General features: G+C 44.1%; 1 protein-coding gene across 2 annotated transcripts in view; it reads left to right on the forward strand.

Annotated features, from left to right (window-relative positions):
• The window catches only part of GRK7 (G protein-coupled receptor kinase 7), a 34,575-nt gene that overhangs the window by 10,620 nt on the left and 11,493 nt on the right, over nt 1-12,462 (forward strand). For both annotated transcript variants that reach the window (XR_014147273.1, XM_006737464.3), the window contains exon 3: nt 12,054-12,328. Coding sequence is in view for 1 of the 2 variants with exons in the window: in XM_006737464.3 (XP_006737527.2) it covers nt 12,054-12,328 (275 nt within the window). In the remaining variant the exon portion in view is untranslated. The remainder of the gene's footprint in view (nt 1-12,053; nt 12,329-12,462) is intronic.

Genomic DNA, 12,462 nt, shown 5'->3' on the forward strand with positions numbered 1-12,462 from the left:
AAAAAAAAAAATACATGGTGACCAAAGCTGTCCATGTTGGGTGCATAGGAAGGGCACCCAGCCTGACATAGGATTACGGTGTCGGGAAAGGTTTCCTGGAGGAAATAACAACCAAGTTGAGATGTACAAGGCAAACAGAAGCTAGGCAGGTAAGGAAGAAAGAGAATGGGCTATGCAGAGGGTCAGCATAGGTCGTGGTCCTCAACTGAGGGCAATTCTGGCCCCCAGGGGAATTCTGGCAATCTCTGCAGACATTTTGGTTGTCATGATGGGGAAAAAGCTACTGGCATCTAGTGGGTAGAGGCCAGGGATGCCGCTAAACATCTTACAGTGCACAGCACAGCCCCCACCACAAAGAACCATCTGGCCCACAATGTCCATACTGTCACAGTTGAAAAATCCTGCCCAGCTAAAAGCCTGGAACGAGAGGCCTGGGGCTCAGGCACAGAACGTAGTGACTCTGCAGCTGCTTAGAATGCGGAGTCACAGGGTTGGAAGGGGGTGACAGCCGGTGAGCATAGCAGATGTCAGTCCCTAGAAGGCTGGAGGAGTCCGACAAGGGCATTCCAACTGAGCGCCTAGGGTGTTGGGGAGCCACTGAAGGCTTTCGGGCAGGAAAATGACAAAAGCAGCTTTGGAAGGACACTCAGGAAGAGGGAGCCGGGATGAGAGTAAACAGGAGGGAGTGAGGCAGAGGGCCTGAGACCTGGGGGGGCCCTGGCAGCACACTGTCCAGGGAATTGTAAGAGCGAGGAGAGAGAGCCTACAGGGGCGGCAGGAGGGGACTGTCATGCAGGATGATATGATCAGGGACCAAAAAGTTGCATCGTCGTTGTTGATATGGACACATGTTGGAAGCTCGGAGCATCCATCCAGATCGAGTGCAGCTGATGAAATACGGCCCGCAGGGCCAACCAGAGGGAAGAAGTGTGTGTGCCGGTCCTGGCTCTGCCACTTCCTGTGGCTGCTGGGACAGATGCACAGGCCGACCCCTCACGTGGGATGCCTATACGTAGGGACACTGAGGACTGAGGGCCAACTCATGCTCTACATGCCAAGCCATGCAGAGTGCCTTCCATTAATTGGCACAGACATGCCACTTAGTCTGGCCATAGCCCTGCGCTTGACCCCAGGCAAGTCATGCCTCTTCAGTGAGCCTGGTTAATACAGCCCGCCTCTGAGGTTTGATGAGAAGATTAAGAAGCAAGGCAGATAAATGCCTAGCAGAGGGTCAGCCCTTGGTAGGCACTCAAGGAATGATTGCTGTGATTATTCTACGAAGCCAAGTACCAGACCCCTCTGTCACAATCCCTTCTGTTGCACTGTTTCTGCCTCCCCTGTCGGCACTGTACCTTCTCAGGTAACCTTTGCACCTGTGCTTTGTTCTCTGAGAGGCACAGGGAGCCTGCAGGACCCCAGGGCTGCAGTGTGTACAGTAGGGTGGGGGGCGCGCAGCTCCCCTCTTGACCGAGCCAAGCAGGCACACGCAGTTGCCTTGCTTGTCACATCCTAGAGACACCATGGAAAATATGCCTCAGCCCGCTGCCGGAGAGATCCAGGGAACATGAAACCACCAAAGAGCACACTCCAGTGGAAGAATCACAACTCTTGATCTCTGCCCATGTGCCAGGCCCTGCCTTTCAATCTGATGGAATCTTAGAGGCTTTGGAGTGTTTCTTCTTGTGTAGCTGTCCTGCCTGAGACACCCGGAACCCAGACTTGGTGACCATGGTCTCTAACACCTGTTGAGGGCCCGCTGTGTGCCAGGCTTTTGGGAGGTACTCAGTGTTTTATCGCTTTAATCCTTATCATGGCCCTGTGGAGTAGGAGCTGTGAGGCTCAGAGAGGTTGAATAACTGGCTGGGGGTGACCAGCTAGTAACTGGGAGAGCTGGGATCTGAGCCACCACCGAATGACGCCAGGCTGGACAGCTGTGGAAAGCAGTATTGCAGAAACCTCTCTTTTGGATCCCTTGCAGGGTCTCTCTGGCAGGGGTGTCAGAAAGAGCAGGAAGCTGCGTCTGGTGATGTTCCTGCTGCACCTAGGAAGTGGCCGGCAGAAAGCAGACAGGGAGCAAAAGCAAGCCCTCTGGAGGCTGCAGCCTGGGGCTGCGCACGCAGGCGGAGCCTCGAAGCTAAATCCCCTGGGGTCTCAGGCCGCATTCCTCTGAGGTCTGCAAAGGCCACCGCTTAAAGGCGCAGAGGAGCAGCTGGGAACAAGAACAAAGCGGCCAGGCCCCCCTCGGAGGAAGGAAGGAGCGAGCCCCAGGAAACAGCTGATAGCGCTAAGCTCAGCTTGTTTTTTTCCTCTGCTCAACAGTTCTCCTGCCACGGCAAACAAAAGATGTACATTCTGATTCCCTCTTCTGTTTGGATTGTGCTGCCGAGTGGATCTGGTTTGTGATGAGCTGGGGGGAAGAGGCACCCGCGGGCAGTTTCTTGCTCCGCTGGCCAGTTTGCTGGGCCACCACCAACAAACGCAGAGAGCTTCCTTTTCGGCATCTTTCTCCCCGCCCGGTCATCAAATCCAGCTTGGCCTGGACACACCGGGGGCACGATGCTGCCGTTTCTTCTAATTAAGCTTGCCGCCTTTTCAGATTCATTGGGAGCCTGAGGCTTACTGGTTATCTTGACCTTGAAGGACCGGCAACGTACACCTGCATGAATTCACACACACACTTTTTCATGGATATATAAAGCTATTAAGATGTGAACTGTGCCCTCTCAGTCCCACTGAAAGGCCCCTCCCTGTTCTCAGCCCTGCCAAGGTCACAGTCCACTGCTGCCCAGAGTCACATTGGGACTGTTCAGAGGACAGAATCTGCCCAGCCTGGCCTTGCCACCAGGCTCCCATGGGCCCAGGGGTAAGGGTGACAACAGCTACAGGGTCAGTGGAAGCCAGCATCCAACAGCAAGGACAATGTAAGGGGTGTCTGCACAGGTCCGGACAGGCTGGCTCTGATCCTGATCCCACCCTAGGGTGTTCACCCTCCTCAAAGTTTCAACACCTGTAGGTGTCCGGTGGTCCTGATGGGCCTAAGCAATACACACGCGGTGACTGTAGTAGTTGTACTTCTTGCTGCCCCCTGGGGGGCAATATGGAAGGAGGCGTTATTACTGGCTTCCTAAAGCCTGTGAGGTCTGATGCTTGATGCCCTGCCATGCTGGGTATACCTTGTTTTGACCTGACCAGGTGTTGACTATGTGGGTCCATCAAAAGGCACTATAAAACAAAAGCAAAACAAAATGAAGGAAACAGAACAAAAAAATATATACAGAAAGCTCCCCTGAGAGTTTTGTGGCTGCTGACACTTGAGTGATCCCTCTAGCCCTGGCAATGGCTGTTCTGGTCACATGGACTGAAAGTGACTGTTTAGATGACACAGAGACTGATGTGTGGAGGCCCTTTGTAACTGCAGGAGTTAAACTGAGCTGTGAGAGGTCAGCGTGGTTGGACCCTGCCTCATGCTGCTTGGCCCGTTCTCTCCTCCCACCCCACTCCGAGGAGGCAGTCCACATGCAGAAGACAAATGGCATAAAGGGCAGGCAATTAATTTTTTCAGCTGGAGGCTGAGATGGAATTTGGGTGCTTAGAGTCTGGAGTGCGCCTCTAATTCCATTCTTCTCTGTGAAATACCTCCACTCCTTAAGGAGGTGGTGCCCTTCAAAATTCCATCACTGACATTTTCTGTCTTTAGGGCCAAGAGGTAAATTTAGTCCTGAAAATTATTTGGAAGGGATCTAAAGCTACCCTGCATGCTGTCTTGTGCTCTTTCCATTACACCAAGAGGCTATAGTGCTGTAAAGATGGCGGGCTGATTCTTCATTTATTTCCCTGGGGAGGGAGCAAGGTGGTCCCGGAGCATGGCTCGAGATCTGGTTCCCTCCTCCTAGCAATCTCGGTAGTGTGGAGCAGCCCAGCCAGCCTGATTAGCAGAGATACAGGCAAAGGATGTTGGGAAAAGGGGAAGGGAAGCAGCTTAAGCAGGAATGGACCAAGATGAGGTCTTGGTCCTTGGTAGATGGGGAGATGGAAGGAGAGGACGCTAAGGAGAGAAAAGAAATCCTGAAGGGAACTTGGAAGGGTAAGAAAAAGCCACATCACCTACTTCCAAAGAGGCAGCGTAATGTAGTGGTTCTAAGTGCAGAGCTCTGTGTGAATCTTGCGTGGGTGACCTTGGGCAAGATTTAAACCCTCTGTAATTCAGTTTTCTTTCTTTTTTTTTTTTTTAGATTTTTTTTTTTTTTAATTTGAGAGAGAGAGAAATAGCACAGGAGGGGGGGAGTGTCAGAGGGAGAAGCAGACTCCCCGCTAAGCAGGGAACCCGATGTGGGACTCGATCCCGGGACTCCAGGATCATGACCTGAGCTGAAGGCAGTCGCCCAACCAACTGAGCCACCCAGGCACCCTGTAGTTCAGTTTTCTAATCTGTAAAATGGGAGATAAAAATCGTTTCTATCTCATAGGGTTATCATAAAGATGAAACAAGGGATGCCTGGGTGGCTTAGTCAGTTAAGTGTCTGTCTTCGGCTCAGGTCATGATCCCAGGGTCCTGGGATCGAGCCCTGCGTTGGGCTACCTGCTCAGCAAGGAGTCTGCTTCTCCCTCTGCCTGCTCTACCTGCTGTTCCCCCTGCTTGTGCTCTCTCTCTCTCTCTGACAAATAAATAAATAAATAAAATCTTTAAAAAAAAAATAAAGATGAAACAAGAAATTCACATAAAGCACTTGAGAAAATATTTAGCATGTAATGAGGACTTAATAAGCATTTTACATTATTATTTCCAATTTTTCCCCTAGCTGTGTCTCACATCCTTTGTTTAGGACAAGGCGTGTTCTCCACTTTCACCCTATACCTTCTACTGAGCAACTGATATTTATCTGGTGACCCAATTAACTATTTTGATCACTAAAGTCACTTGCTTCTGAAATCTGCTCATTGGAAGGGTGCCACACACAGAGCGAACTCACAATCAGTGTTGCTAAGTAGAATTTACCAATCACCACTGTCTGAACTGCAGTTGGATATTGTTTGTAGTCTTTCTCCCTGCTTCTCCCACCCCAGCAGAAGAGATTGAACCAGAGAGAAGCTGGACACAGGAACATATAGTCCAACTGAGAGTTGTAGAGCATGAAATACTATGTGATGTGGGGAGACCCTCAGTCCCCTCCCCACCTTAGCTCCCAGAATGAGAGCAAGCAGGCTGACCCCTCTCAAATGGGGTATTGGAGCATATCTCTCTCTGAGGAAATGGAGTAGCCTAACACAAAAGGTCTGTGGGTACTCACAGGTGGCGTCCCCACTGAAATGGCTTGGCAAGATCACCCTACAGTGAAGTCCATCAGTTGACAAGCTTCTTGTCAGCTTTTTGGTGTTACATTCTTAAATACAAGTAGTCAAAGATCACTTGTTATTTGAAGGAACCCTCCAAAATGAAAGACTATGCAAAAACAAACAGAAGAGAGAAGCTTATAGAAAGTAGGAACAATGCAATGAGTAGAAGGTAACATTTTTTAAAAATGTATAATTAATATCTTATGAGATTTAAGAGAAGATATTGCATCCATGAAGCAAGAACAGATGCTAGAAAACAAGGAACATTCAGAGAAGAAAAAGGGCATTTGGAAATAAAAAAATTCACAAATAAATTTGCAGGACAACATGGATAAATCTCAAAAACATTATGTTAAAAAAAGAAGTCAGACACAAAAGAGTATCTACCATACAATTCCATTTACATAAAATCCAAGAACAGACAAAACTAATCTATGGTGACAGAAATCAGAAAGTGGTTGCCTAGGAAGTAGAGAGGAGAATGGACTGGAAAGAGACACAAGGGGACTTTCTGGGTGGATGAAATATTCTATATCTTGTTTGGGTGGTATTTATGTGGGTATATTCAATTATCAAAATTTACTGAACTGAACATCTATGATCTGTGCACACTATTATATGTTAATGATACTTTAATAAAAAACATTTGCAGAAATGAAATTTCAGTAGAAGGATTAAGCCTCTAGATCTAGCTATTAATTCACAGGAAATACAAAGAATAGGGGAACATGTTAAATGACACCACAGGGAGGCAGTCAGCAAAATCTGACCTGGGGCACTCTAGAATTTAGCCAGCTTTTCCAACAAAATCTTCCAGGGGGCTGGGGAGGCAGACAGATGAGGAACTTATATATTCACAGAGATTAAAGAGACATACCAAACAATGACACTGTGTGAACTTTATTTAGATCCAAATTTAAGCAAACTATTTAGAGGACAATTTTATAGCACAATTGGAGAAGTGTAAACATGTCCAGATATTTGATAATGTTAAAGAACTTTTGTTATTTTTAAAGTGAGATAATGATATTGTAGTGCTTTGGTTTTGTTTGTTTGCTTTTAAGTGACCTTACCTTTTAGAGACTCATAGTGAAATATAAATGATGATGTCTAGGAGAGTCTGGGCCAGTAGGAGTGGGTAGGGGACACAGATGAAACAAGACTGACCATTTGTTGATAATTCTTGAAGCTGAGTATAGCATATACTGGGTTTATTATTCTAGTCTCTCTTTTGTATATGTTTGAAATTTCCCATAATAAAATACTTAAAAAAAAAATAGAAGAGTTAGGGAAAAAATAGAGGAAGTTCTCCTAGAAAAAATAAAAAAAGGAAATCCTAGAAAAAGACAAAGAGATGGAAAATAGAAGCAAAAGATAAGAAGCGTAGGGGATACGTTCAGGATTTCCAAAAACAAAAAGAGAGGAAAGAAAATGGAAGGGAGAAAATGATCAAAGAAGTAATATAAGAAAGTTTCCCGATTCTGACAGCCTTTAGATCCTGGATTGAGTGACCTGCCAGTAGCCAGCATCACAAATGAAAAAGCCCCATACCAAAGTACATCATTGAGAAATTTCATCAAGTTGGAGTACTGGGCCACAAACCTCACACACCTTCTAACAGTCCCTCTCTGCCTCTTCTCTCGCTCCTGGACAGCACTCTGTTGGCTCCACTTGTAGGCTGAGTTGCACCTCCTCTTTTAGAATTGGAGGAAATATCAGACTGCAATGTGAATCCTGGTTTCTAGCAAGCTGCTGAAGGTCTGGACAACATCTAGAAATACAGACAAGTTAGCTTTTGGGTAATGCTTGACAAATGGAAATAGGAGATGGGAGGGAGCTGGGTAGATGGATTCCCTCTTCTTCACTCTCCCCTGTAGTTCCTCTTTATGACCCTTGTAGAAGATTCTATTGTGCCTGATGGACCAGCAGCTACGTATTGCATCCCCTTCTCTCACTCCTTTTCCCCTCCGCATTCTTTTTTTTTTTAAGATTTTATTTATTTATTCGAGAGAGAGAGTGAGAGCACGAGCGGGAGGGAGGGGTAACAGGAGAGGGAAAAGCAGACTCCCCAATGAGCAGGGAGCCCACAACACAGAGCTGGATCCCAGGACCCCGGGATCATGACCTGAGCCAAAGGCAGACGCTTAACCCGCTGAGCCACCCAAGGGCCCCCTTCCCTCTGCATTCTATTATAAAAACTTTCAAACATACAGGAAAGTTGAAAGAATTTCACAGCAAGCACCTGTATACCCATTACCTACCTGTTTTTTGTTTTTGTTTTTGTTTTGTTTTGTTTTTTAAAGATTTTATTTATTTATTTGAGAGAGGGAGAATGAGAGACAGAGAGCACGAGAGGGAAGGGGATCAGAGGGAGAAGCAGACCCCCCGCTGAGCGGGGAGCCCGATGTGGGACTCGATCCCGGGACTCCAGGATCATGACCTGAGCTGAAGGCAGTCGTTTAACCAACTGAGCCACCCAGGCGCCCCATTACCTACCTGTTTACCATGAACATTTTGAACAGCTTTATTGAGATATAATTTAAATACCGTAAAATTGACCCATTTAAAGTATACAATTCAGTGGGTTTTAGTATATTCATAGAGCAATGCAAACATTATCACAATTTTAGAATCTTTTCTTCACCCCAAAAAGAAACCCCCTGCCCTTTAGCAGTCACTCCCATTCCCCCTGTCCCAACCCTAAGCAACCACTAATCCACTTTCTGGCTCTGTGGAATTGCCTATTTTGGACATTTTATATAAATGGAAACACAATATGTGGCCTTTTGTATTTGGCTTCTTTCACTTAGCATAATGTTTTCAGGGTTCATCCGTGTTGTAGCATGTAATTAATACATTCCTTTTTATGGCCAAACAATATTCCATTGTATATCATTAATATTTTATTAGATTCACTTTATCACATGTCTCTCCATCTATCCATCCCTCTATTGATCCATTAATTTGTCTTATATCTTTGAGGTATTTCTAAGTAGGCTTACTCCCCTTTTTCCACAACCCTCAGCACCTTTGCCTTGCACACCTCTCAAATAAAGCTCATATCACATGGTCGCCTTAGGTACAAAGGAAGCTGAGAGATGGAGTGCTCAGCCTTCTGACCTCTCTGGTAGAGGGATACAAGGGAAAAGGGGGACTGGGAATGAATTTTTGCTATTTTGGCATACAGTGTTTCTCAGTCTCATCCACATCTCTTCCTCTAGTCTCCCCTCCCACCATTACATCCCACAGATCTTGTGTTCCAGAAATGCCAAATTCCTTAAAGCTCCCTGAACACCCCGCATTATTTCTGGCTCCATCTCTTGCACGTGCTCGTTTGCTGGCTAGCCTGCTCAGGGGGACAGATTCTTCCCTCATGATTCAGCTCAGCTATCACTCTTCAGTGAAGTATCCCCAACACACACACACATATACATACCCTCTCACCTCCCTGTGCTTTTTTTATACTCCCATTACAGCATTTACTGTACTCTATTTAATTAACCTTTTGACCTGTCTCCATCAGCCTGTAAATCCTGAAGGGCAACGGCCAGGTATCATATGTCTTGGTATCCGTAGAACTCACTGCAGGGCATGGTTCAGTATTGGTTGCATAGTGAATGGAAAACATCTAGTTACCATCTTTACTGTTGTTTATTTAACAAACATTTTGTTGGGTATGCAGCGCGTGAGGCCCCATAGTAAGTTCCTAGTTTGGATACAAAGTCGAGTAAGACTACATCCTGGGCCTCAGGGGAACCTACAGGACCCTTCTGTCTGGACAAATGCAAAACTAGACAAGATGCCAGGACAACAAATGTAAACTGGGACTGTGCTGGGCAAACCGGAACATATGGTCACCCAAATTATATATCAGCTTCTATGAAAACAGCAGTACCAGGCTGACTCATGCCCGGCCTGTCAGACCCAGTCACTTCCAGACAGGCCAATTACTTCTCATTAGTGCTTGGGTCATATATGCTTTTCATTGTTGTTACCCATGTAGAAATTATCCATGAAATTTAATATTCCTAGGGCATTATATATATAGTGCATGTAAAAATATATACTTAAGCAATTAGAAAAAAATCACCTGATAAAAAACTAAAAACACTTTCCAGCCTTTTTTGATGTACTGGAATGCATATTTGTAATCCGTGTGTGAAATCCACTATATATATATATGTATATATATCCATATATATATATTAACAATATATAGTATTAACAATAGACTCTAGTCTGTTGTCTTTATTGACGGGCTTTTGGAGGTTTCCAGCTTGTGACCATTATAAATAATGGAGCTATGAACATCTCTATGTAGATTCCTTTTTCTTTCTTCTGAGTCATTTCTTGGAGGTATATACTCCAAGATGAAGTAAACTGATTGAAGGAGAGGAACAGTTGGTACATATTATTTTCTGTGACTCTATCTTACTGCTCTCCTAAAAGTCTGGGTCAATTTACAGAGCACATCTGTTTTTCACAACTCTGCCAGTAATTTATATGATCATTTTTATGTACTAATAGAAGCCTATTGTCATTTTAGGGTGTTCTTTGAATTTTTCCTTTTTTTTCCTTAAAGATCTTATTTATTTATTTATTTATTTGAGAGAGAGAGAGCAAGAGAGAGAAAGCACGAACCAGGTGAGGGGCAGAGGGAGAAGCAGACTCCCCGCTGAGCAGGGAGCCTGCCATGGGGCTCAATTCCAGGACCCCAGTATCATGACCTGAGCCAAAGGCAGACAATTAGCCAACTGAGCCACCCAGGCGCCCCAGGTGTTCTTTGAATTTTTAATTGCTGCAGAGGTTATACATTATACTTTAACCAAAAACAAGTTAGTTTTTGGAAAACAATGTGTTTGTGTGTGTGTGTGTATGTATATATATGTATATTTTATAATTACAAGGTATGTTATAGATATTCATTAAATATTTATTGGGGGTACCTGGTTGCTCAGTCAGTTAAGTGTCCAACTCTTGGTTTTGGCTCAGGTCGTGATCTCAGGGTTATAGGATCGAGCCCCATGTGGTGCTCTGTGCTTGGCTTGGAGTCGGCTTAAGATTCTTCCCTCCCCAACCCTCTCCCTCTGCCCCTCCCCTTGTGCACACACATACTCTCATTCTCTCTCAAATAAGTAAATAAAATATTTTCGGGGCGCCTGGGTGGCTCAGTCGTTAAGCGTCTGCCTTCGGCTCAGGTCATGATCCCAGGGTCCTGGGATTGAGCCCCGCATCGGGCTCCCTGCTCCGCGGGAAGCCTGCTTCTCCCTCTCCCACTCCCCCTGCTTGTGTTCCCTCTCTCCCTGTGTCTCTCTCTGTCAAATAAATAAATAAAGTCTAAAAAAAAAAAAATTTTCAAAAATTTGTCAAATTAATGAATGTATTAAAATAACACATTGACAAAAAGACAATAACTGCATGATTCCCCATACACGAGGTACCTAGAGTAGTCAGATTAGTAGAGACAGAAAGTAGAATGGTGGTTGCCAGGACCTAGGGAGTGGGGGCAATGGGGAGTTGTAGTTTAATGAGTATAGAGTTTCAGTTTTGCGAGATGGAAAGTGATTATGGTTGCACAACAATGTGAATGTACTTAATACTCTTGAACTGTACATTTAAAAATTATTAAGATGGTAAATTTTAAGTTATATGTATAAATATATATTTTTTAACTCAATGGTCATTTGGCATGTACTGTCAGTAGAAATGTGCCTACAAAATATAGTCATGCATGTTAAATGAATTTTCATGTGTGGAATTTTTTAGATTAAAATGACTGTGCTAGTTTTTCAATGCAGGGATAGGCAGAGATGTGTGATATTAATATCATTATATAGCAAATAGAGGAAGAATCACAGACCAGATAATATATGAACATTCAATATTAGCAATAAAGTGTTCAACCTTTAAAACCATGCATCTAATTTTCTATTATCTGTGAATAAAATACAGAGGCAGAGCTTAGGGGAATCACAGAGACATCCACTTGAACTTTTCACCTTAATGATGAAATGAGGGGCTAGGTGACTTCCTCATTTCAAGGGCAGCCCATCTGTCCCTTTATTTTATTTATTTATTTATTTATTTGTTTATTTATTTATTTATTTATTTATTTATTAAACTCCATGCCCAGCATGACTCACGACCCTGAGAAGACCTCAGCTGAGATTGAGTCAATTGTCTCAGTGATGGGTATTAAGGAGGGCATGTATTGCATGGAGCACTGTGTGTTATACGCAAACAATGAATCATGGAATACTACATCAAAAACTAATGATGTACGTATGGTGACTAACATAACATAATAAAAAATAAACAAACAAATAAATAAAATATTAAATTATATCCATAAGAAAAAAACACAAAGTACGTGATTTCATTAAAGATGATAGGTTGGCATTACTTTACTGAAAAAAATATTTAAAATAAAAGAGTCAGTTGTCTGAACCACCCAGGCACCCCTCATCTGTCCCTTTTATAATGCACTCCAGCTAAATCCTCTTGGCCAGAATGGATGACATGGCCTACCCCAGGTGGCCCCAGAGGATGCTAGGAGAGCAGAGACTAGAATAGGTTAGACACATTGCCACCCCAAATACTTAGGATTCACTTAACAAAGAAAGAAAAGGAGAATGGGTATTGGATAGGCAATCAGCAGCATCTGTTACACTCAAATTAGTGTTTTTGTTTTGTTTTGTTTCTTGTTTGGGGTGTTACAGGCTGGAACCAATGGTTATATGGCTCCTGAAATCCTAATGGAAAAAGTGAGTTATTCCTACCCTGTGGACTGGTTTGCAATGGGATGCAGTATTTATGAAATGGTTGCTGGACGAACACCATTCAAAGATTACAAGGAAAAAGTCAGTAAAGAGGATTTAAAGCAAAGAACCCTGAAAGAAGAGGTCAGATTCCAACATGATAACTTCACAGAGGAAGCAAAAGATATTTGCAGACTCTTCTTGGCTAAGAAACCAGAGCAACGTTTAGGAAGCAGGTAAACTACCATGTAACAGAGGTAATTAGCAATGTCAGCATTGTCCACAGGTTTGGATTAATGATGAGGACTTGGGATTAGGTATTATTATTTTCCTATTATTATTTGCATATTATATGGTCAAGTGTTTCTGA

This window comes from Leptonychotes weddellii, chromosome 1, assembly GCF_054177405.1.
Source record: "Leptonychotes weddellii isolate Sample4059 chromosome 1, ASM5417740v2, whole genome shotgun sequence".
Lineage (NCBI taxonomy): Eukaryota > Metazoa > Chordata > Mammalia > Carnivora > Phocidae > Leptonychotes > Leptonychotes weddellii.